This window comes from Macaca thibetana, chromosome 8 (assembly GCF_024542745.1).
Source record: "Macaca thibetana thibetana isolate TM-01 chromosome 8, ASM2454274v1, whole genome shotgun sequence".
NCBI classification, from domain to species: Eukaryota; Metazoa; Chordata; class Mammalia; order Primates; family Cercopithecidae; genus Macaca; species Macaca thibetana.
Genome location: NC_065585.1, coordinates 40,679,205 through 40,705,689, shown reverse-complemented (window position 1 = coordinate 40,705,689; position 26,485 = coordinate 40,679,205). Strand labels below are relative to the sequence as shown.

Genomic DNA, 26,485 nt, shown 5'->3' with positions numbered 1-26,485 from the left:
AGTAAATGGAGTCGGGAGTTTCTGAGTCACAGAAAATCCGTTTCTGAGCCACAGAAAATCCATTTCTGGATTTCTCATGTTCCAATGCATTAAATGAGTTTACCTATGTAGTCCCAATCATCTTCACCTTAAGTTATGGCTGCTGTCATTTCTGTAGAAGCTTTGGAATGCAAACGCGTACCTCTGCAATTAAGTCTCCATTTTCTGCATGGACCTGGGCAATTGCTCCAATTTCCTTGCATTGAGAGAAGGCTGCGTACAGCTCCAGGTCTCTCACCATGTAAAGATCTTTATAGGCCATAAACATCTTGAAAGAGTTAACACCTTTATCTTGCACAAGGATTTTCATTTCTTCTCTAACCTAAAAGGAAGCAGCAACCACAACAACAATATGTTACTCTAATTTAAATGATAATTTCAACATTCTCTAAAACGTTGCATTTGGAAGAGAACTAAGTAAAATAAGGACAACAGTTTAGTTCCACAAAAATGCAATCAAGGCCTTGATCTTTCTCCAAGGTTATACCCCATTTCATCTGATAAACTGCTGCTGCTCTCATACTTTTAAATCATGAAAAAGTGAACAGCTTTTTCCAAAATACTTTATTTCTGTACTTGGATATAAAATTCTCTGCATCTATCTCCCAATTCGAGAAAATTATTCTAGAAAATGACCTTGAAGCCAGGTTGGCAGCAACAGAAGCAATCATGGATCCAGCAGGAATGAACATTAATGTGAGGTAAAGATTCAGGTTCAAATCTGAAAGCCATAGGTGGAGTTCTTAGAAGGAGGAAGTAGAAGATGCAGATGGACCCAAGCATGCCTGAGAAAGCACAAGCTCAGGGTGTCGCTGTAGAGCCAGCCGTAGCGGGCATGGGACCCATTGGTAGCTCCTAGGAGGTGAGAGCTGGAGACTCGACTCTGGACCTGTTGGAAGCTCAGAGGCCTTCAGGGTTGCCAGGGGTCAGGGGCAAGTTAATATCAAAGCTATCTCAATAATTGCTCCTTTTTTTCTTTTCTTTTTTTTTTTTTTTTTTTTTTTGAGACAGAGTCTTGCTTTGTTGCCTAGGCTGGAGTGCAGTGGCATAATCCTGGTTCACTGCAACCTCCCCTCCCAGGTTCAAGTGATTCTCCTGCCTCAGCCTCCTGAGTAGCTGAGATTACAGGCATGCACCACCATGCCCAGCTAATTTTTGTATTTTTAATAGGGATAGGGTTTTGCCATGTTGGCCAGGCTGGTCTTGAATTCCTGACCTCAAGTGATCCGCCCACCTTGGCCTCCCAAAGTGTTGGAATTACAGGCGTGAGCCACCGCACCCGGCCTCAATAATTGCTTTTGTAGGTCAGATTCAAGTCTCAATAAGGATCAAAAATTTGAAAGGAAAAACTCATAGATTTGACCAAATAAGACTGTTTGAACTTCTATATGTTAAAACACACCCACACCCACCCACCCACACATACACACACAATGAAAAACGTAACGAGCATAGAATTATTGCTCTTAGCTAATAAAAGTTCTTTCAATTTGATAAGAAAAACATGTTGAAAAATGTTGCCAACCATTCATGGAGTAATAAAATGACTAATAACACATGCAAGAAATAAACTTCCTAGTAACTAAAAAGTGCAAAATAAAGCAGTGTAATTCTATTGAGTCAGCAAAGTTTAAGAATGATATTACACGTGAATTTACTCATTACTATCACTGTTTATTTCCTTGGAAATGTCCCTCCCTTTTCTTGATGGTGCTTATCCCCCAGCAAAGCAGTAAGGACTGATCACCTGTCTACCCCACTAGGATTTCAGCCCCATGAGAGAAGGGGCCTTGTGAGGCTTGTCCACTGACGTGTCCTGGAACAGTGCCTGGTGCATAGTGTCCACTCAATAACTATTTATTGAATAAATTAATTACTACTTAATTAATATAGAAAAAAGCACCAAAATATTGAGAGTGGACAAGCGATGGAATGTGCTCAAGTTAGATTGGGAGGGACAGAACATGGGACAGTGCACCTCATTTTTTTCCCCCAACAGTTTCTAATTTTTTACAATGAGTACATTAGTTTTATAGTCAGAAAAAAAAATGCTTAAAACATTGTTAGCATATTCACATGATGGGCTTCCAAAGGGGATTATGATCTGCACTGCTTACATGAAATATCTTTTGCTCTCTGAGTAGAAGAGCCCTCATTAATCATCCCTGCCATCCACATCCATGCAAGAGTCTCATTATACAACTTGCAAGGATATTAGCTTCAGCCTTGCTCCTCCAAAAGTGTGGCACCTGAACCAGCAGCAGCAGCGTCACCTGGTTGCTTGCTAGAAATGCAGAATCTCGGGTCCCATCTGCCCCTAACCTACTGCTATGGGTTGACTTGTGTGACCTCAAAATTCATATGTTGAAGTCCTAACCCCTTGTTTGGAAATAGAGTCTGTGCAGATGTAACTAGTTAAGATGAGGACATGAGCACATGGGCTTTATTCAGTGTAACTGGTGCCCTTATATCAGGTGGAAACTGGGATGCAGACCTGCCACGGGGAGAACATCATAGGAAGATGAAGGCAGAGATTGGGGTGATGCTTCAACAAGACAAGGAACGCCAAAGGTTGTCAGCAAACTACCAGAAGTTAGGAGAGAGGAACGGAACAGGTTCTCCCTCAGAGCCCTCAGGCGGAACCAACCCTGCTGACCCCTAAATCTCAGGCTTCTGGCCTCCACAACTGGGAGGCCGTCAATGTCTGTTGTTTAAGCCATTCTGTTTGTCGTACATTCTGTTTGCTAGGGTTACAGGAGCCCTAGAAAACAAATAACCCCCCTGAACAGAATCTGCAATCTGCATTTTAGCAAGGTTTACCAGGTGACTCTTTGCATACTAAAGTGTGAGAAGCACTGATAAGGACAAACACCATCACCTTTGCTCCATCTTTAAAATAAGAGAATAGGAAAATGAAGACAGGGAAGGAAGGGAGGGAGGAAAGAGAAGAAGACAGAAGGAAGAGAGGAAGGGAGGCAGGGAGGGAGGGAGGTAAAAGAAGAGAAGGGAGGGGAGGGGAGGGGAGGGAAGGGAAGGAGGGATGATCCTAAAAGCATAAGAGTTCAGATGCATCACTAAAAAGGCATAAGAAAAACTAACTTTAGCTGTGGACTATAAACCTTGCTATTATGTTTGCTGAACTACCTGTTAAAGATTGATATTTGTTTTTGATTAACTTGCAGTCTAAAGCCCGAGTTTGTGGGGGACGTGAGACTATGTCCTAATGGTGAACTCTTTCTGGTAAAAAGATTGCTGAATTAAGGGAAATGTGGAAAAACATGTTGCAATTTAAATTCCAAGTAAAAATTTCTTCCAAAATTCACACACAAATTTATGTGGGAGGAAATCAACATATTTTAACATCTCTCAAACTTTCTTTTCTATCTAAATCATGTTATTTCTGCCATGCCCTGGGCAATTAGTGGGTATGGAAGGTTGCTTTAAGCTCTATTATGAAATGGTCTGGCCAGGTAGTAACATTAGCAGAGCAGGAAGATCACTCGGTCAAGATACTGCTAGGAGAAGACTCTGGAAACAGTCCAGGTCTGTCCCTTCCTCTCTAAAAGAAGGCTCATGAGTGGGAAGGCAGGCTTCTAGTTCTAGAGAATTCTAAATTTAGAATTTCCTTGATTTTTTTTTGAGAAATTAAACATTTTTTATTGAAGTTCTAACCTGTGGGAAAATACTGTTTAAAAGATTCTGGGGATATTGAATTTAAGAAAAAGAGAAATCAGTATATTAAACACTACACTTAAAGCATTGATGATTCATCAATTAAATATTAAGAGAAGCTGTTATGAATGAGTGTAAAAGATTTATCCTATTGTCTTTATATGATTTTTTAATTTAGTTTTTAAAATTGATAATACTTTGCAGAATTAAAAATTCAAAAGATACAAAAGAATATGCAATGAAAAGTCTTCCTGCCAATTCTGTCCTCCAGTTATCTCGGAAGCAATCAACATCACCAGTTTCTTGCTCTTGTGCAGAGTGAGGACAAGAGGACAATGGGAACACATTGAAATTCAGGTGATTTACCTGGTCACTCCACCACGTCACTGCCATGTGAAGGCTGTAGTCACAGCAAACTTTGGGATCAGCCCAGCTTCGCCAGGTCTCGAAGGCCTCAATGAGGGAGCCACCTTTCTGAGGAATGGCGAAATCAATAATCATGGTGGTGCCTCCTGCGAGAGCAGCCTGGAATCATAAAAGGTTTTCAACAAATTAGCTATCAATTTCCTAGTTAAGTCATTTATCATCTTGAACAATGTGCATTTGTAAGCACTTGGGCAAACTCCATGGGTCCAGGAAACTGCAAAAAGATGCTGCCTGTTTAAATGACCCAGAAGGGCATGAATAGACTTTTCATAAATTAAGTTTAAACTATTAAACCTGCTGGAATTGCTTCTGCAAAAAGAATGTCATATCTGATAAGACGAAAATGGCTTTGACTCAAAGAAAACAGAGTGAGGATTGTAAAGAAAAATCAAAATGGAAAAGTGGAAAAAATGCACACATTTTTGTTCTTGAGAAGCGATATTCATTATTATAAAATTCCATTTTATTAGAATCCATCCTGATGAACTGTATCTCTAACTGTCCTGTGGTCCTCTCAGAATCCTGGGAGACTTACATGGTTCCGGTCTTGCCTCCATTCCCAGAAACCAACTGGTGACCCCTTTATCTTAGATTTGCACCTGTCCCTCTGTCCACTGCTACCGCCCTGGTCTTAGTTCAGATCCTTCTCATTCCTCACCTTAACTATTGTAAGAGTCCTGATTGATCTTCATCTCCCATTCCCTCCAATACAAACCCCTCATTGCAACGAGAGAGATATTTCCAAAGCACAAATGTGATCACTGGATTCCAAAGATGAAAACTGAGTGCTTCTCCCTGCCTCTGCACAAACTGGAATCTTCATAACATGGTCTATAAATCCCCGCATTCTGCCTCAACTTGCAATATACCCCTTAGCACATTATATTACATTACATCACTGCTAATTTTAAAACTGTTACTAAATCACATGCCTTTGACGAATTATTTACATTGATTTCAATTAAGCTAAAATCACAAGATGGTTCATTGTTTTTAATTGTTGTATTCAGACACTGTAGGTGAAGAAAACATAGACAGGAGGGATGCTGGCACAGTGGCTTAGACCATGGACCTGGGAGGCTCACGGGCACCAGGGCACAAAGCTCAGCATCAACACTTATTCGCTGTGGTCATCTGAGCAATTTCTTAACCTCCGTGTGCCTTTAATTCGCCATCTGCAAAGTGAGGACAATTGTACCTAAACCACAGGCTTGATAGGAGGATTAAACTGAGGTAATGTATACAGAATGCTTAGGTCCAGGCGCCTTGGCTCATGCCTGTAATCTCAGCGCTCTAGGAGGCTGAGGTGGGAGGAGAGCTTGAGCCCAGGAGTTCAAGACTAGCCTGGGCAACACGGTGAAAAGCCCATCTCTACAAAATTGAGAAATTAGCCAGGCATAGTGACACATGCCTGCAGTCCTAGCTACTTGGTAGACTGAGATGAAAGGATCACTTGAGCCTGGGAGTTCGAGGATGCAGTGAGCTGTGATTGTACCACTGCATGCAAGCCTGGGCAGCAGAGAGAGACCCTGTCTCAAAAATAAACAAATAAATAAAAATAAAGTGCTTAGTACAGAGTTTGATTCATGGTAAGTGCTTTATGAATTGAGCACTACTATTTCAGGATTAGGAATTTTTCCATCTTGACTATATCGTGTTATCTCATCACCAGACATGTGGTCATGTTATAACACAGGAAGGGGCAGTGCCTCTGCCTCTCTTTCCAGCCCCCGCCACCCTCCCCCAGTGGCCTCCAGACATACCGGATGCCCCCATGTCCTACCTGATATGCCAACTCTATTCTACCCCCACTTTTCTTGCTTACTTCAATAGATTTTTATTTTTCCTTAAGTTACTTGACCCCACTCCAATTCTTTTTGCTCTCAAAATTTCACTTTTCGTACAGGATCTGGTACATTGTCTCCACCTTTAAATAACACTGCCTTATCTGTGGCAAAATCATACATATTTGCATTTCTTAAGAAAACCCTATTGATGTAATGAAAATACTAGGAAAAAAAAATCCTCAGGCTTTGTATTTTTATTTGAATACAGATTAATCTTCTTACCTTCTTCCTTCTTAAAGTGTCTTCCCAGTATGACAAGACATCCCTTGAGGATGAAGGACATTTTTCTAATAGAGTCTGCTGTTAATTAAAGCGTTAGAAGAAAGTCCTCTTTTAGCATCTACTGAACTAGAAAATCAAGCTTAAAGAACTATTCTTTCTATTCTTTCCCTATTAAAATCTACCATACACAGGATGTGGAGAAACTAGATAAACAGCTGGTGGGAACGTAAAATGGCACAGCCACTTTGGAAAACAGTTTGGAGCTCCTCTCACAGTTAAAGATAGAGTTACCACAGGACCAAGCAATTCCACTCCTAGGCCTATAGCCAAGAGAAATGAAAACATGTTCTCATAAAAACTTGCACACAAATATTCACAGCAGCATGATCCATGATAGCCAAAAAGTAGAAACTATACAAGCAAAACAATACAATATCCATCGACTCATGAATGGATAAATAAAATCTAATATAGTCATACAATGGGATAGTATTTTACCATAAAAGAAAATGAAGTACTGACATACACTATGACATGGGTGAAGTTTGAAAATATGATGCTAAGTGAAAGAAGCCAGTCACAAAGATTATATATTGTGTGATTCTACTTATATGAAATGTCCAGAAGAGGCAAATCCATTAGAGCAAGTGGAACAGTGGTTGTCTGGGACTGGGTGGAATGAGGAGAGTCCAAGGTGATAGCTAAAGGGTATGGTGTTTCTTTTGGGAATATCAAAAGTGTTCTGGCCAGGCACGGTGGCTCACGCCTGTAATCCCAGCACTTTGGGAGGCTGAGGTAGGTGGATCACCTGAGGTCAGGAGTTCGAGACAAGCCTGGCCAACATGGTGAAACCCCATCTCTACTAAAAATACAAAAATTAGCTGGGCATGGTGGTGGGTGCCTATAATCCCAGCTAGTAGGGAGGCTGAGGCAGGAAAATTGCTTGAACCTGGGAGGCAGAGGTTGCAGTGAGCCGAGAAAGTGCCACTGCACTCCAGCCTGGGTGACAAGAGCAAAACTCCATCTCAAAACAAACAAACAAACCAAAAGGTATTCTACAATTGATTATGGTGATGCTTGCACAACTCTGTGAATACACTAAAAGCCATTGTCCTATACGCTTTAAATGGCCGAATTGTATTGTAGGTGGATTCTATCTCCATAAAACCAGAAAAGGTCTACACATCCAAGCCATTATATGTAGCAAAGGAAGTGGTAGATTACACAAATAATTAGGCAATGATTCTGCCCTCAGGGTGTTTATAGGAGAAGCAGAAATATTGTAATAACAGGTAGCAAGTCTACTTTTATAATAAACAGTAGTATAAACAGTAGTATAAAAATCGCTAAAGGGAGGTAAAATTCGCTAAGCTCCCTAAAAGGGGTACAGAGAAAAGATGACTGGGAATTCAGAGGAGAGAAAGATCAACTCAGATCAGAGATGGCTTGGATTTCAATCAGGATTAGGACATACACGTGGAAGTTTCCAATTAAGTGTAATAATATCTGACTCACAGCAAGTGTTGTGATGCTGTTTTTGTGCACCATGATGCTCTAGGAACTACTCCAATGTTTTGCATATTTTAACCATCTCAAGAGCTCTACAGTAGGTGCTATGGTTAACTCCATTTTAGAGTGGTGAAAACTGAATGCAGAAAACCTAGATGACGGGTTGATGGGTGCAGCAAACCACCATGGCACATGTATACTTATGTAACAAACCTGCACATTATACACATGTATCCCAGAACTTAAAGTAAAATAAAGAAAAAATAAACTGAATATAGAACCATCAATAACCTGGCCAAAGTCTCATAGCCAGCAAGGAACAATGGCAGGGTTGGAACCTGAGTCATCAGGCCCTAGAGCCTGAGCCTCCAGGAAATGTGAACTGCATGAGGAGGGGCTCTGAGGAAGAAGATCTGGGGGGAAGAGGTAGCAGCTCAGCAGAAAGTGTTAAAGGGCAGAATTAAGGTGACTGGGGACCATATAAAGTGGTGGTCCCAGAGGAGAAAGACAGGGCAATGACTGTTTTTAGTTGTGAAGGGAGTCAGGTGAGGCGATTTGACTAGGATGAGTGAGAAGATGGCAGGCAAGTGGACAGAGGAGGAGGAGCATGATCTGCACTTAGGAGGGATGTGAATGAAGTGTGGAACATTCTGAGAGTGAGGTGCCTGGGGACGTGTCCACCTGGTGGCATTTGCAGACAGGAAGACATACAGACCTGTTTCCAAAGAGCATACAAGACTAGGAGAAAATGTAGGAGTGACCTGGTAGAAGATGCCACAGGGGTCCCGAGATTGGCCGGAATGGTCAGGGAGACAGAAGCCAGACATGACAACATGAGCCACAATAACATGCTTCGGAACATACCAATACTCAGCACGAACACAAAACCACACTGAGCCAAGATAAAATGTTTACAGTGGCTGGTTCTGGGTGGTATAATTCCAGGCCATTTAAATTTTCCCCTACTTAAAATTTATTTTCAATGTTTTCTAAACTTTCTATTAAAATCAGAATTTTTATATGAAAAATATCTTACATATAAATATATGACACAAGGCATATATATGTACAGTCATGTACCATATGGTGTTTTGATCAATGACAGGACCACATATATGATGGTGGCCTCATAAGATCACAGTACCATATTTCTACTGTACCTTTTTTATGTTTAGCAATGTTTAAATACACATTTATTATTGTGATTGCCTATGGTATTCAGTAGAGTAACTACTGAACAGGTTTGTAGCCTATAAGCCACAGGTCATAGCATATAGCCTAGGTGTGTAGTAGGCTCTACCATCTAGGTTTGTGTAAGTACACTCTATGATGGTCTCACAACCACACATTTGCCTAATGGCACATTTCTCAGAATGTATTCCAGCTATTAAGTGACACATGACTATATATGGTGTATAAATTAAATAGACAGAGCTGTTGATGGTCTTCTTACCAGATTGAAGATATGATAGTCAAAGGGCCACTCTTCTAACACTAAAGCAAATGAAAATTCTTGGGGCTACAATTTGAAAGCTCTTAAATGAGGGTTGATCACAAATGTTCCACCTTCCTAATTAACTAGGAGCAGGAAAGAGAGAGGAGAGGAACAGCCACTTATCTTTTGCTTCTTCTTGTTCTGTTTCTTACCCCATTTTTATCTCCTTCTTCTCAACCCCAGACTGGGAATGAGTTTGGAGAAGCTGTATTGAATCGGAAAGGATGGCTGGGGCTGAATTTCTCTCAAATAGCTACATGAAGCCTAGTTATTTCCTTTGCTTTTATTCCTAATTGACTTCTTTCCATTTTTATTTGTCAGTTAGCCAAACAAAATGGATTTAGCTTTTCTAATCTTGGCTCACAAATCAATTATTTCAGCTCCTAATTACTTTTGCTGTTCTTCCTTGTAAACCTTCCAATTTATTTAAAAAACTCTTTTAGGGGACAGGGGAGCCCATGCTGCTTCCAGAAGAAATGCAGTGGAACAGAAATTGAGATAAACTCTAACAGTGGGTCATAATGTTACACAAGATTTTGTTTAAGAATATTCCATCATAAATTATTACTGAAAGTACAGTAGTTATCTCTTATCCAAGAGGGATACATTCCAAGACCCCCAGTGGATGCCTGAAACTGAGGATAGTATTGAACCCTACATATGCTATGTTTTTTCCTATATGTACATACCTATGATAAAGTTTAATTTATCATTGGGCACAGTAAGAGATTAACAGCAATAACTAATAAAAAATAGAACAAATAACCAGCATTGCTCTTGCACTTTGGGGCCATTATGAAGTAAAATAAGGGTGACTTGTGGGTGGCCACAAGCACTGCAATACTGTGACAGTTGACCTGATAACTGAGCCAACTACTAAGTGAGTGATGGGCAGAGAGCATCTACAGCATGATGCACTGGACAAAGGGAGGACTCACGTCCCAGTCCCAGGTAGGATGGAGCAGGATGTCTTGAGATTTCATCACACTACTCAGGATGTTGTACAATTTAAAACTCATGATTGTTTATTTCTGGAATTTTCTGCTTAAGATTTTTGGACTATAGTTGACCTCAAGTAACTGCAGAAATTGAAACTGTGATTCAGGGTACACTACTGTATTCAAATGCATTTTCTCCCCTTTTATGGTGCCACCAAATTTTTATTTCTAAGCTTATCCTAAAACAAGTGACTTTGTTTCACTAAAATCCATCACAGAACCCGCACTACCCAAGTAAAACAAAAAGAAACCCAACAGTACGTTTGAGCCTTAGGGAGAAAAGTTCGTGGCTGAATTTCTAACTCTCTCACAATCATTGAAACCTATGAAAACAAGTTTCATGATCCCAACGTCTGTCCGAAATCCAGAAGCACACTCAGCTTTGTAAAGATGTCTTGCACATTCCTGTCCACGCTTGGCTTCTTGCCTCCCTAAGTTTGGAATATTAACCACACTATCATCCATCCCACCAGAAACTTAAGAGTTATGCTTGACACCCACTTTTCTTCCCTGTATCCCCAAATCCAATATATCAACAAGACCCTGGAGGCTGTCTCCTATGAACTCCAGGAGCCTCTCCACTCCTGCATCTTCACCTCTACTGCCTGGTGCCACCATCATCTTCCCACAGGGCTAGCACAGTGAAGAAAGGAGAAGGGAGGGAAAACAGAAAGGAAGAGGGCCATAAAGAGGGTGTGTTAATGAGTAGATTACCACTGTGAGCAACCAGAGTTCAGTCCCCAGAAAATCCTCAGAGCAACAACATGAACACAACTCCAAGGTAGGAGGTATACCTACTATATGTCTGCCCAGCCATATCTGCCACTTCCCGTCTTTTACTGAGTTCTCTTTGCTCTGAAGATGGAGAAAAAGCAATTGTTGCTCAACCCATAAGATCCTGCATGACCTGAACTTTAGCTTTCTCCAAAGCTCTCTATTGAGTTGTTCCCTCTCAACTCATTCACTCCGCTCCACTGACTCTGTCCCTGCCTCTCTTAGGAGACCTGAGTTCTTTCCCATTTCAGAGAGAGACATCATTCATGTTCTTCCCTCCTCTACCCATTCCTGTGCTGAGTCCAAGCAATTCTTAACCCTGGATCATGCTGGAATAATACAGAAAGCATTTACTCCATTCCCCAGAGATTCTGATTTAATCAATGTTGTTTCATCTCTGTATGTTCTGTGCCCATTGCAGTACCTGGCACATGAATATTCTCTAAATGTTTGAAGGGGAAAGGAAGAGAAGGACCAGTGAATTTCCCCAAAAGTTAAGAGATGGAATAATTATGATGGTTCACTTTTCCAATAGCAAACTGGGAAACCTGTGTAAGTTGCGTGTTAGTGTGAAATGTCATTTCCCAAAAATATTGCTAGTCCTGGTCCTGGAGTTTCCTAGATCCTTCTATGAAAATATTAATATGGAATGTCAACGCAGACCACATCTGAAGGCTGAATGCTCAGGTTTTCCAAAGTTCGTTACCAAATCAGTGTTAACTAGGACTTTTAACAAACACAATTTTAATTTATTTCTGTATCTATGCCTCAAATAACTTCTTGACTTCTAAAAAAGATTACATTTTGTTTTACTTTCAGGTGAATTTTAAGGTCTTTGCTTTCATGTGTGAAAAACAGATCCTCAGGCTCAGGAACTCATCCATGACTATCACTATATAATGCAGTTTCCCTGTTAGGTGCAATGAAACATAACAGAAAAATTGAAGTGTCCTTTCTCAACTTGTTACTTGACATGTGAGAAGAAAGCACAAAGCAGTGTTGAGGCATAGATACTGGGCAGTTGCCCAGGCTCACTTGTCAGCCAAGTAAGCAGCTCAGAAACACAACCAGGTGATGCAGGCCACTGTGACTGATGACTCAGCAAAGGGGAAAATGCCAGATGTCACTGACCTCACATGTTTACTAAAAAATTGTCACAATCATCAAAGCACAGTCTATAAAGCTCAAACTTACTATATAAAATTTATTATCAAAGTCCAGACAGATTAGAGACCCATATGCCTCTAGTCTGTTTACCACTGAGAACGAATACCATGGTTTTCATCTCTATAACCTCTGCACCAGCCACAATGCCTGGCACTTAGTGGGTTTCCAAGAAATACCTGTTGACTAAATTAATGGAACCTAACAGCCAACTTGAAAAATCCTTAGTTTGGGATTATTCCATAGTAGATGGCAGTTGAGGCTCTAGAATATGCCACTGTAGCATAAAGATTATTTTGAGCTCCAGATATTTGAGAATAGGTGTTGTTTTTTGTTTGTTTTCCTTAAGTCCCAAATCTGCTATAAAGCAAAGCCTCCCCAAAGACCTCAATTATCATAGATTCCCTCTCCAGGGGTTTCATACCAGAGACGATTGACTTATCACTAGAGACTTGGAAGCTGACACCATACCTAAATAGACATTGTCACAAAACTATCATATGTCCCATATCTCCTTCTAAGGGCCTATTTATCTTTTCTAAAAGTCATTTGTTTCCCTATGTGTCTTTTCTCCCTGTGACCGTCCCCTATTAAGAAGTTGTTTGTTTTTTTGCAAGTGCCTGCTCCGCCTTCCCTTATTCTGTTAAGATGGTGTAAAACCCCCAAAATCTAGCCTCCTCTTTGAGTCATATTTTGTCCAGGTGCAGTGGCTCACACCTGTTATCCCAACACTTTGGGAGGCCGAGGTGGGCAGATCACAAGGTCAGGAGATCAAGACCATCCTGGCTAACACGGTGAAACCCCATCTCTACTAAAAATACAAAAAAATTACCCAGGCGTGGTGGCGGGTGCCTGTAGTCCTAGCTACTCGGGAGGCTGAGGCAGGAGAATGGCATGAACCAGGGAGGCAGAGGTTGCAGTGAGCTGAGACTGCACCACTGCACTCCAGCCTGGGTGACAGAGTGAGACTCTGTCTCAAAAAAAAAAAAAGATGGTGTATAATCCCCCAAATCTAGCCCCCTCCTTGAGTCACATTTTTCTGTGAATTCCTACATATGCATGTGAATTTTTTTAATTAGTCTTTTCTTTTGTGAATCTCTCTTTTGTCAGTTTAATTTGCAGGCCCCCAATTACTAAACATAAGAGCGTCAAGGAAAAGATTTTCCTCCCTGACAGAAGCGTCATGGAAACCTTGATTTCTAGACTACCTCTCTCAGACATTGGTATCGTCTGGCTCTGTGTCCCCAACCAAATCTCATGTTGAATTATAATCCCCAGTGTTGGGGGAGGGACCATGTGGGAGGTGATTGAATCATGGGGGCATATTTCCCTCTTGTTGATCTCATGAGTGAGTTCTCTTGAGCTTCCAGAGGCCTCTCCGGTCATGCCTCCTGTACATCCTGTGAAACTGTGAATCAATTGAACCTCTTTTCTTTAAATATTACCCTGTCTCAAATAGTTCTTTATAGCAGTGTGAGAACAGACTAATACAGACATTGAAAACACCCAGACCAGACATGTGAGAGAGAAAACAAGGGGTGGAGGTGAATAGCATGCCAATGGAATATCAAAGCTGAAAGAAGGCAAGTTGTGGAATCCAAGTTCAGTGAAAGGATTCCTAACACACAACACCCTTAACAGAACCAAAACTTTAGTTAGCGTCAAGTGGTTTCAGTTAATCTTTGAGATTTTTTTGTGCTTCTTCTGATTAGTCTGAAGGTTAAGTTTGTAATCATTAAATAGCCATTCAAGGAAACCACGGAATTACAAACCCTCAAAGCTGGAGCATCTGAACTACTAATACAACACAATGGTTCAAAGCTCAGCCTTACCAGTTATTAAAGAGATGATCTTTTAAAGACAGTAAGGAGTGCTATGTTTTTCCTCTGAAATTAACATAGATTTTTTAAAAAGTCATTATCCAGGCTGGGCACAGTGGCTCACACCTGTTAATTCCAGCACTTCAGGAGGCTGAGGTGAGTAGATCACTTGAGCTCAGGAGTTTGAGATCAGCCTGGGCATAGTGAGACCCTGTCTCTACAAAAAAAAAAAAAACAAAAAAATACATTAGCTGGGCATGGTGGCATGCACCTACAGTCCCAGCTACTCGGGAGGTTGAAGTGGGAGGATTGCTTGAGCCTGGGAGATTGAGGCTGCTGTGAGCTGAGATTGCACCACTGCATTCCAGCCCGGGTGAGAGAATGAGACCCCGTCTCAATAAAATAGAATAAAATAGAATAGAACAGAATAGAATAGAATAGAATAGAATAGAATAGAATAGAATAATGTCATTATCCAATATCGACCAGAATGCAGTGAAATGGGGATGATAATGGGCATATACACTGAAGAGCAGTTTGAACGAATGTACTAAACTCCTTTAAGATGTGTCTAATACTCATTGGCCCAGGCATTTTACTCTAAGGGATGATTTCTGAGGCAATCATCAAGAATGTGAACAATAATTTACATATAAGGATGTCTGTCACAGCATTGCGATATAGTGGAAAAAAACTGGAGATCACCAAAATGTTCATCATGGAGAAGATGAGAGCTGAACCATCAAAGTTTGGGGAAACAGGAAGAAAAATGAGTTTAAAACTTGGAGGAGAGGTCATGTTTGGTTTGGAACATGCTGAGTTTTGAGGTGCTTCTGGGATATCCAGGTTGTGATATCTAGAGACAGGCAGATATTGAGGCCTGATGCTTAAGGAATATGGAGGCTGGAGAGAGAGATCTGAGACTCAGCCTCAGAGAGGATAATGCGGCCACAAAATCACATTATCCAGTGGTATTTAAGGACGGGGGAAATGTTTAATGAACAAGGCTGACTCCAATCAGTATGCCCAATTTGGTAGAAGGAAACAAATGTTTGTTTATATGTCCCCCCCAAAAAAGAAATATCTAGAAGGATAGGGAGCCAAATGTTAAAATTATAGGTGATTTAAATATTATTTTTCTTTATATTCGTCTGCATTTTTCTTTTTTAAAAAAGCAGTTAATTCATTTAACTAATGCATATTGAGTGACTACAATGTGCCAGCATTTTCTTAAGGTCTGGATGATAAGTATATATTGTTTTTATAACTTAAGAAACTCTTTTTGAATTGCTCATCTAACCAATGCCTCATTTCACAGATAAGAAAATGCTGACAATCCTGAGAGAGGAAGTTACTTGCCCAAGGTCACAAAATCAGCCCATACAGCTCCTGAAGCCCAGCCTGGAGCTCTGGAAAGCTATAGAAAAGGGGATTTGATTTGCAACCAAGGTTTTTGAAGCACAGCTCTTCCATAAGTTGCAGAAGCTCTATAAATACAACTGTAAATGCGTGGTGTGCTTAATCACATGCCTTACACTGCCTTGTAAGTAATCACCACAATGGCATTTTACCAAAAAGTTTCAAAGCAAAATAATGTAATTTCCTTTCTCAATAATTTTGAGAACTTTTTGTCCTTTACAATAAAGAAAAAAGAAAAGAGAAAAAGAGAAGTGTGTTGCACGGTTTCCCAATATTTAAAAAGATGTTCCTCCTGCCAGCTGCTGACACTACTGGGTTTTTAATGCAACTCCACCCACTCCGACCTGCATACACCTCTGAATATAAATTTATGTATATTTGAAAACTTGCCAAACTCTTATACTTCATTCTCTTATCACAGAATGTAATAAAAGCAAAGTCACAATTCTTTCAAATTTATTGAATTCATACTACCTATTGAATAAAAAATTCCATTGTCCTTCCTCATAGATATTGAATTATCTGAAGACCACTGTACATCTGGTATAGACCAACAAAATGAAATACGATTTCTTTAAAGCAGAACATTATTTCCATTTGTTACTTCAGAAAGCTTTTACCTGTAATTAAGCTAATCAATTACAGGCTTTAAACCAATCTCTGACATGAATTAGATTTACGAAATAAATAACCTTTAGTTAATGTATATTCGTTTTTAAAATTGAGTCCCATCACAATCTAGTGATCGATAAATAGAGTACCAGAAATAATATCCTTTTCTATTTGTCAGGTATTATAAATGATCAGCCTGCTGGATGTAGAATGCAAACAGCTATTGGTCTAACCTTTAGGGGCCCATCTCCTGAAAGCATAATATATCATTTTTACTTTATGTTTTTTCTGTACTTAAGGTCCATTTCTGCAGCCTTACAGATGATGTGGCTATAAATGCATGTATTATACAAATGCCTTATAAACCGAATACCTGCAGTGTATATTTATTTTGATAACCTTAACTGCCTCTAGCTTTAGGAAAGTGAAGAGCTACTGTCTTTTCTATGGATGACTCTGCTCTATTTTCGAGAAAAGATGCTTCGCATTAACATGCAACTTATGCGGCTTTGTCATCTATCACTTGCCACCCTGACAAATCTGAACATTAGATGTTTTTTCAAAAGAACAGACATTAATAGGTAACAGCTTTAGCGATGGGTCAGGCAGTACTGAATTTGAAGAGTCACTCGATCAGTTACAGCCCTAGGTGTACAACCTTAGACCTTAGGCAAGTAACTTAGGCTTCAGTTTCCTCAATTGTAAAAAAGTAGACAATGACATCTGGGATTTTTGGAAGATAATGCATAATTTATGACATTGCCTGGTATGCGCTTGATAAAATAGATGGTACTTAAAGGTATAAATAAGAAGATGTTTTTCAAGTTTAACATATCATACAACCAGTATTTACAAAAGGCCTATCTTTGTCTCTAGCTCCCCAAAACAAACACCCACCAACGTTGCTTTGGGGATTATTGTGAAGGCCAGGAAAGAAGACAGAATAACTCTATAATGCCCTTCTTCCAGAATTCAGGCCAATACTGTAATGTTCATGTTTATCTATACTTCCCCATCTGGTTCACTTTATGAAGCCTCAGTTGTTTCTGGGGGTGGCAGTGGTTACCTTTTGGGATCCTACCAACTGACTCTGAAGTAGACTATTGCAACACAGCCCCTTTGTGAGTACTGTTTAATATTCAACAGGAATTTGGTATTTGCTAAACCTTTGACCTTAGTATCTCTGACCATATCGTTTTCTGCTTAAGATCCTAAACTCACGAAGAACATGTTTTTGTTTAATGTTTTCACAACTTTTAAGTACAGAAATGCTTAGAGGATCGGCTGGTGGATAAATCCTTTGAGATGTTGACAACAACATACTATACCCCATAAGGACCTACATTCTCAGTTAAGAATTGTAAATCTCTCTAAACTAGAGAATCCCAGAATGGCTAAGGAACAGATAGAAGACCAGGAAGACCCCACTTTCCAGGATCTTGGAGCATGCAAAGATAATCTTGAGAAAGAGAGGGAATGCCCCCTGCCCACAGCATTCCAGTTCTCTTATTTGCTGCTTCATCTGGACGGCAGAAAGAGAATGAAAGTTACTGCTCAGCTATAAGAGGGAGAATGATGCTAGTGGTCAGAAATAGCAGCTCCCCACCTTGCAGATGGGAGTGTTCAATGGGATGCCCTGCCATCAGCAAAGGACTTCGTTAATGATAAGTCTATGACAACAGAAAGGGCTTGTGCTATGACTGCAAGTTCTGACATTTTAAATACAGGTGTACACACACAGACACATGAACAATATGATCTCAATTATGTAAAATAGAGCATATTAAAACATGTAAAGGCAATGCACCAAAACATTGGCTGTCACTGAGAGGGAGAGTATTATTAATGTTTTTCTTCTTTTTACTTTCCTATTATTTTTCCAATTGTTTCCTATAATCACATATTGTTTTGATAGCTAAAAAATTCATTAAAATGTAAAAATAAGTTCATTCAAATTTAGTGCATATTACTTTTTAGCAAAAGGGAAAATGAATACACAAAACAAAGTTTGCCAATTTTTAAAGCAGACAATGATCTGTTCTACAAAAGACTTTATTGACATAATGATAAAGGTTGATAATTAGTAATCAGGGAGAAGCTTTCCAAATGGCGATTTGAGCAGCTTGCCCAGATCTTTCTCTCTGGGTCAAATCTACCTGCCTTCCTTTTTTTCTGTTAAACATTCCTGTCAATCATAGAGGATTGGGGAACTTGGAGAGGGGGAAGTGTAAGGAGAGCAAAACTGTCAGAAATCAGTATATGAATGAAGTAGCTATCACCAAAACTGCTTTGAAAGACCGTCAGCCTGTCCATAGTAACATGGGAAGAGAAAGACAGAGAGGGATTGAGGGGGTGGGGGGGAGAAGGAAGGGAGGGAGCGATGGAGAGAGGGAGCGAGGAAGGAAGGAAGCCTACTATACACTGGACTTAATAGCCCAACTTGTTTCACACATCAATGTGTGGTCCAAGTGAAAAGCCAAGGCCTTTAGTGTATCAATACACCTTCACTTTGGAAGGAGCCATTTCTCCCAAGGCAGCTCAAAACACAGGACTCAAGGAGGGTGTGGGCTTTACTTTAGCCCAAGTGCTGAGAATAGAATTTTTCACTCTATGTTCCTGTAAAGCTGCTCTGTTAGTCTCTCGATCTTGCATTGAGGAGGTTTGCGGAAATGTTGCAGGGGTGTCCAATCTTTGGCTTCCCTTGTCTTGGGCCACACACAAAATATATTAACACTAACGACAGCTGATGAACTAAGAAAAAAAATTGCAAAAGAAAAAAAATCTCATAATGTTTTAAGAAAGTTTATGAATTTGTGTTGGGCCACATTCAAAGCCATCCTGGGCTGCGTGCCGCCTGCAGGTTGGACAAGGTTGGTAAGTTTCCTTTCATTGACCCAAACTTCTAGGCCTTTGTATCTAGAGAAACCCAAGCCTACCTCCACCTGGGGAGTGGTGATCTGACTGCCCTCCCGCAACATCAGTAAAACTATGGGTACTTCAGCAGCAAGAATGCTGTGTCCCCAGAACAAGTGGGATGGAGAAAAGAGCCTGTGAGGCTGCGTTGGTGTGTGTGAGTGCTGCGAGGTCGTTTCCGGAATACTTTTTCTTCTAAACCCTGGTCGGGGCTATATTTTTTTCTACTGGGGGTGGGAGTGGGGGCAGAGGGTAGGGGACGGGAACGTGAACACAGTGGGCATCTAGCCCACTCAGATACATCACCCGCTACACTGCTCACTTTGAGTCAAGGCTGTAACTCCCAGGTGAATGGATTTTTCATTTGGTTTTGGCTGGGGATAAAGGATGGGTCGAAATGGTTGGAAGAAATGACTGGGACTGCCTACTTTTAAAAAAGATTCTAAAGAAGGTATGGAAGATTTCCGACTGCCACAGAACACCAATCAAAATGGGGTGGCGGGGGGATTTGGGGAGTAAGCGGTAAAGAGAAATGAGGTTAAGGGGATGGCCTTAAACTCATCAAATTAACCAAAGGGAGGAGTCGAGGGCGTCTGGTTGAGCCAAGGCTGCTGGGCTGCTGCCCAGAAGGGGCGCCTGCAAGGGACCCCAGCGAAGAGAATCTGAGTCCCCTCTGACACCCGCCGGGGCCGCGCTCCTTCCCGCCCACCCAGCCCCTCGGCACCGCGCTGCGCGAGGTGGCCCTGCTGGGGACCCCGGGACGGCTGGAGAGGCTGCCTGAGGCTCCGTGGGTACCGCGGGGCGGGGTCGCGGCGGGGCGGGTACCTTGGTGCCCTGGTGGAAGTCGTCGATGGACCGCGAGCCCATGAAGGGGAACTCCATGTGCGTGTGTGTGTCGATGCCTCCGGGCAAGACGAGTTTGCCGGCGGCGTCGAGGACCCGCAGCCCCACAGGAGCGCCCCCGGGAGGCAGCAGATCGTGCCCAAGCGCCCGCACCACGCCGTCCTCCACCAGCACGTCGGCCACCTCGGAGAAGTCGTCGTTGACCACGCGACCCCCGCGGATCAGGAGCCGCGAGGGCGCCGCCATGGCAAGGGACGCGCCGGGTCCTACCCGGCCCGGGATGCGCGCAGGGACTGGGCTGGGCTGGCCGGGCTGGGGGTGCCCTCCTGCAAAGTTCCCACCGACAGCCCCCGAGCTCTGGCTCGGGCCGCAAATCCGGAGGACAGCGGCCTGGCGGATTTATGACCTGGCCGCACATGCGGCTCCTCCCCCGGGAAGGCTGGGCTGGAGCCCAAAGGCCGGGATTGAAAAGGTCCGCATGGTCCTTTCACACTCAGATCCCAAGTGTTCTGCGCCCTGAGTCGAGGTATCCACCCAGGCTTCGGAGTCATTGGAAGGGAAAGATCTTGGAGTTTTAAGAGAAAGGGACATGCGTTTTTCATCGTAAGATTAGGCGCCTGAGGGAAAGAAATCCACCTCATTCTTCCCTTGGTTGGGGGTGTGTTTGTACCAAAAGACAGATCCAGAGGGAGAAGGAAAGCAACAACCATCACCAGAAGTAGCAACAAAAATACCCAAACACACCCAAGCCAGAACAGAGCCACTCGATCTGGGTTTCCTTTTAAACGTTCTTAAGCCAGGAGCAAATTATCATATAATCCCAGTAATTGGCAAACACAGGGAAAGATCAGAGTAAAATATTTAATCTATTTGAAATAAAACGACTTGGTGCCAACTATTCTCCACATTTTAATGATACAACACATATCAGCAAGTGTTTCTTGGAAAATAACTGGTACTGTAACTCTAAAGATTTCAATTTCTACTCCCAGCTTTTCCACAAAACCAGTTTAGAGATCTTCAGTTAAATCTTTTATTCTCTTGGTTCCTCAGTTTTCTCATATATAAAACTGAGTAATACTTGTTCTTGCCTTCCAGATTTGCTTTGAGAAGCAAATATGATGATGGCTGTGAATACACCTTAATAAAGTGGGAAGCACCATGCAAATTCACTTAAATATTGGTTTTGTAAGGACTACAAAGCTGACTGGGGGATTGGTTAGAGGGCTAAGTGAGAAAGATAAACCACATTTCCACCCTCAAGTAGCCAACAGCCAACAGTGACACACATACATATTTCAATATATAAAGCAGAACATTATATATTTGAGAAGGGATAAAGATAAGAATTTAGAGGAAAGAGTGAGTTTCTTTCTGGCTTAAAGAAATCAGATATGGAAGATTTGTGAAGAGATATTTGAACTAGGATACAGAGAATGTGAACACGCAGAGATGAGTGGTGGAAAGAGGACATGGTACTCCAGGTAGAGTGAACACAGTGTGTAAAGGCACAGAGAGGATGAAGGAATGCACTCCCTGTGATTAAGCTACGAGGGATAGGCTTACACTGAATCCTGGACCATCCCTTTGCTTATAGGGGAGGAGGAGGAAGAAGAGACAGAGTGGTCAGAGAGAAGGGAGACCACAGGTCTATGTGATGGAAGACAGGAATGCAGAATTTTAAGAAGGGCAACAGGATGGAATCTTGCAGAAGGGTTATGAAAGGTTGTGGGGAGGTGGGGTGGACATCTGCTGACCAGACATGTATTCTCATCCTTATTCTGTTAATAGTCACTGGCATTTCTGTGGTGGGAAATCCTCTGCCTGAAGTCTCAGACCACTTGTTTTGGAGAAACTGATGATGAGACACAGGACTAGCTGGATTTCCTAGGCTGACTAAAAATTCCTAAGCCTAGTTGGGGAAGGTGATCGCACCTACCTTTAAACACAGGGCTTGTATCTTAGCTCACACCCGACCAGTCAGGTAGTAAAGAGGGCTCACTAAAATACAAATTAGGCTAAAAGCAGGAGGTAAAGAAATAGTCAAATCATATATCGCCTGAGAGCACAGGGGGCGGGGCAATGATCAGGATATAACCCCAGGCATTCCAGCAGGGAGCGGCAACCTCCTTCGGGTCCCCTCCTATTGTATGGGAGCTCTGTTTTCACGCTATTAAATCTGCAACTGACTGCACAGGCTTCTGGTCTGTGTTTGTTACCGCTCCACCTGAGCTTTTACTCACCGTCCACCACTGCTGTTTGCTGCCATCTCAGACCCACCGCTGACTTCCACCCCTCCGGATCCAGCAGGGTGTCCGCTGCGCTCCTGATCCAGCGAGGTGCCCATTGCTGCGTAGCTCAGGCTGGAGACTCACCATTGTTCCTGCATGGCTAAGTGCCCGGGTTTGTCCTAATCGAGCGGAACACTAGTCGTTAGGTTCCACGGTTCTCTTCCGTGTCCCATGTTTTCTAATAGAGCTATAACACTCACTGCATGGCTGAAGGTTCCATTCTTTGGACCTATGAGGCCAAGAATCCCAGGTCAGAGAACAAAAGGCTTGCCGCCATCTTGGGAGCGGCCCACCACCATCTTGGGAGCGGCCCACCACCATCTTGGGAGCGGCCCACCACCATCTTGGGAGCTCTAAGAACAAAGACCCACCCATAACAATGGGACCTGTAGCTCTGCGACTGAGCTCTCACCTAGACTCTTCCAATCAAGGCAGGGAATCCTCAAGCCACAGTGATGATACAGGGATGGGCACACGCTCCAAGCTGACTTCTCATGCCCACGAAGTGAGTGCAGATCCCAAGACTTCTTATTTTTAGGTTGAGCAGACAAGAGGCTTGTTCTTTCCTCATGGACTTGACTCCTAGGGAGTGTAAACAAGGGGCTTCTGGGAGCCTTGTAGACAACACAGAGAAATAGCCCTTCTGTGAACAGAGCCAACATCAAGAACAGGAAGGAGAGATGGAGACAGGCTGGCTTCTCATGACACTGAGTTCCTGAATCCCACCATGCCTAAAGCCCCCTCCCCTGGACTTTCCACTTTTTGCTTAAGCTGATTTGAGTCTTTTGTCACTTGCAGGTTCCACTGACAGACACTGGGAAGATACCTTCTTCAAGTTTCGAGACAAGGTGGTCACATGTGACCTGAGAGATGGCATTTTCAATAGCGGAATGTGAGGTATTATTATTGCCAAATCTCTTAAAGCTTCAGCTTACACAAACCTCAAAATAATTAAAAATTAGAAAGCATCAATAATTTAAAGTTCCATAGATTTGGCTGTCAAGCCAGGAACAAGAAACCCAAGGAGGTTATGCAATTATTGTCAAGGGACCTTTGTGTAAGGGTGAAAGGGGTAATTATAAACATAATGAAATTTCTACAAGCTGTACAAGTAAGCCCCACCTTAGAAAAATAAGATTGGATGTCAGTGCAGTTGTGCCATCCTTTCTGAAACTGTCCAGATTAATGATTTCAAAGGTTTCTTTTATCTTAGACAGTTTACATCATGAAATGCCCTGTAACGTAACACAAAACAAACTTCCCACATTTAATTAACTCAAACTTTCATCAGAAAAGGGGGATTGTAGAATGTCACCGAAGCGGGAGGAAATGGCTCACTGAGATTCACTGACAGCAATAAAAGAGAGGTAGTTTTAGGGAGAAATGTTAACTCACAGAACAGAAGGGACTTTGCCCCTTTCTGGCCATCATTCCCACACACTAGCTTGCAGGGCAGGTGGCTGAGCCTGGACAAACCTGCTCAGTGGGGGAAATTTGTTCTCAGCACACACTCACCTTCATTTTCTTTGTCCTACCGTACCTCCTCCTTACCCAGACACTCCAGGCCCTCCATGGGCAGTAAACAAGAATCAGGGGACACAGTGTTGGCATTGGGATAAAGGTGGGATGGAGAGCTCCTGCTGTTCTTCATTTTTGTTGCTGGGGAGAGAGTCAGTTGCATTGATGAACATATCAAGGATGTCTGAGAATACATTACTCCTCAGAGGAATCAAAGTTTTAAAGAAGCATTTTACATGACGGTTACAAAGACTGTCAATGCTTAACCCATGAAAACACATCTATCTGGAAGTGTAGGTGAGGGTGATTTGGCAAGAAGAGCCTCCCATCCGTTCTTGATGGTCTACAGGAGAGAGGCCTGGAGGAGCAAGCAGGTGACTTCCTTCACTGAATGGTTGAGATTTTGAGAAACGGGTCCACCAGGGTCAGTTGTATTTCAGTCTTCGGCTATCCTGGAGGTGCCAAGTTTGCCTTCTCTTTGCTCCTGACCCTATCCACTCCTGCTACAGGCTCCTGTGGGCTAGGAGAGGTTTTTAGGCTGTTGTTTCCACCAAATGGAAGAGTCGTCTGGGGCACAGGGAAGGAATGGTGAGGGTGGATGAGTGAGACTGAGCAAGGAGAGTTGGGCGTCTCAAAGCAGTGCACATGCACCAGCATCTGTGGAAACTCCAGTTCCCTGGACACTGAGGGATAGAATTCCCTGGCAGGGTAATGTATTTATACTTGAATCAGTGATGAAAGTGGGAGTTGGGAAAGGTAGATGGCATGGAAAGGGTGGAAGAAAATTTAATGAGGAAATAGTAATCTAATCTAATAGTAATCTGATGCTTCTGCAGAGAGCTTGGGCAAGTCACTTAACAGCTCAGGGTCTCTGCCTCCTCCACAGCTAGGTTGGCAAAAGCTTGTAAGACCCACCCTTCCCACTTTTATAATTTTACAATTCTCTGAATGGAGAGTGCCTGGTATAGTCCTAGAATTACACTCTTCCCAGATTCAGATGAGTGAATTGGGAACCAAGGAAAACTTGCCTTCTAGATTCAGAACTATTTTATTCCTGGTCCTTCCACTGGGGCCAAGTGGATCCCCTTGGAAAGGAACTACATACAGAGTGTAAAACCTACAGTCCTGGGGATGGGGCGGTGATGCTTGGTGGGACTGGTTTTAAAGTCCTCATACTGAAGAGCAGGTATGACATTTTAATCACTGCTCAGAATTAACACGCACGATAGGCAGGGATGGTCTCCCCTGACTCTGGGGGGCCGTGGAGAGAGCTGGCCCACTACACAACTCCAGTGGATACTGTCCCTGAAGCACCACTCCTGGGCAGAAGGAGAAAAGAGGTAATCCACATAACAGTACCAGTGACAGTAGCTGAGATTTGTCCATTATTAACATCAAGTTAGTACTGGGCCAAGTTTATTCATATGCATTATTTTACTTAATCCTCAGAATTCTTTGAGCTAAGTACTGTTTTACCTTTAACAGATGAGCCTTTTCAGGTCAAACGATTTGCCCAAGATCACATGGCAGTCAATGTTGGAGGCAAGGCTTTCCTTCTGGAAGCTGTAATTTACCCATTATGCAACTCCATGCTCCAAAGCCACGTCCAAATCCTGGCTACACCCGGGCCTCAGATTACGTATGTGAATCAATGATGATCCCAGAATGAAATCTGACATCATGGACATTACCTTCAGACCTTGCTCACTTCTGTCCGCTGCTTCCAGGCTGGTTCATTCAGTCATCTCAATATTGTAGAGCCAGTCTATGTGTTTGCTCAGGTGATCAGTGTCATCAGTGTTCAAAAAACCTATAGTTTATAACTTTATAACTATAGTTTGTAACTTTATAACTGCAGTTATAAAGCAGTCCTTTTGTAATAAATTAACAAATTTGGTGGGAGCAGATTCAACACACTAACACTGAACTGCCTGGGGGAAGAACTTTCGGATATGCTATTGTGTAACTCCAAGAAATTCAAGGAATTACTTATTCAAAAGTTCCTATTTCCAATATTGTCTGGTATTACATGGTGGTGGTGTTTTTTGGTTGTTTGCTTGTTTTTTGTTAAAGATATTCTGATGCTAAACAGGCAGTTTCAAGCATATCCTGGGGAAGCTGGCTCTTACAGTGTGCAGTGAGTCCTCCCTAATCCTCAGGGAACACACTGTGGACAGTATGAAACTGCAGATAGCCCCAAACTCGATTGCCATCAACTGGAACACGTTTCTTTTCATATCTCCCACGAACTTAACGCCTCTTCCATCTTAACTAAGCACTCGTCCACCACACACCATGGCGGTAACTCTTGTAGTCTGAGGAGCAACAGCAAAACTAGCACTAATTTCTTTCTTCCTTGTTCACAATTTCATGCATAGAAGTTTTGTTCTCACCATAGATCTCAGCAACCTCAGTAAATGATTTTTTCTCTTTCCTTATTAAGTGGAGAACTTTTACCATTTCACTTAAAGAAAACACTTTTCGGCTTCTCTTTAGTGAATCAGAATTGCCGGCATCACTATTCTTGTGCTTTGGGGCCAGTATGAAGTAAAATAATGGTGACTTGAACACGAGCACTACGATATTGGAACAGCCAGTCTGATAACTGAAATGGCTACTGAGTGACCAGTGGGTGGGGAACCTCTACAGCATGGGTATGCTAGACAAAGGGAGGATTCCCGTTTTCAGACCCAGGTTAACTGTGGGCAACGAAACCTTGGAAAGTGAAATCAGGGATAAGTGGGAGGACTAAGTATATTAGTTTTATGGCTGCTGTAACAATTTATCACAAACTTGGTGGCTGGAAAGAACACAGACTTATTTGCTTACATTGATGGATGCCAGAAGTTCAAAATTAGCTTCAGTGGGCTAAAGTCAAGGTGTTAGCAGGGCCGATTCCTTCTGGAGGCTCTGAATGGAAGAA

General features: G+C 42.3%; 1 protein-coding gene and 1 long non-coding RNA gene across 8 annotated transcripts in view; one reads left to right on the top strand and one right to left on the bottom strand.

Annotated features, from left to right (window-relative positions):
* Positions 1–20,122, bottom strand: part of DPYS (dihydropyrimidinase) — an 87,430-nt gene extending 67,308 nt beyond the window's left edge. For 6 of the 7 annotated variants that reach the window (XR_007728139.1, XR_007728140.1, XR_007728137.1 and 3 more), the window contains exons 1-3: positions 19,736–20,121; positions 4,078–4,236; positions 182–361 (exon numbers count right to left, since the gene is read on the bottom strand). Coding sequence is in view for 3 of the 7 variants with exons in the window: in XM_050800698.1 (XP_050656655.1) it covers positions 182–361; positions 4,078–4,236; positions 19,736–19,999 (603 nt within the window). In the remaining 4 variants the exon portion in view is untranslated. Of the gene's footprint in view, positions 1–181; positions 362–4,077; positions 4,237–19,735 lie in introns of all 7 variants that reach the window. The other variant, XM_050800697.1, reaches the window with a different exon arrangement.
* LOC126960914 (uncharacterized) lies at positions 13,808–15,631 on the top strand. The gene is made up of 2 exons (XR_007728144.1): positions 13,808–14,122; positions 15,285–15,631. It is a non-coding gene; the product is annotated as an uncharacterized LOC126960914 (long non-coding RNA).
* Positions 20,123–26,485: the final 6,363 nt, after the last annotated feature.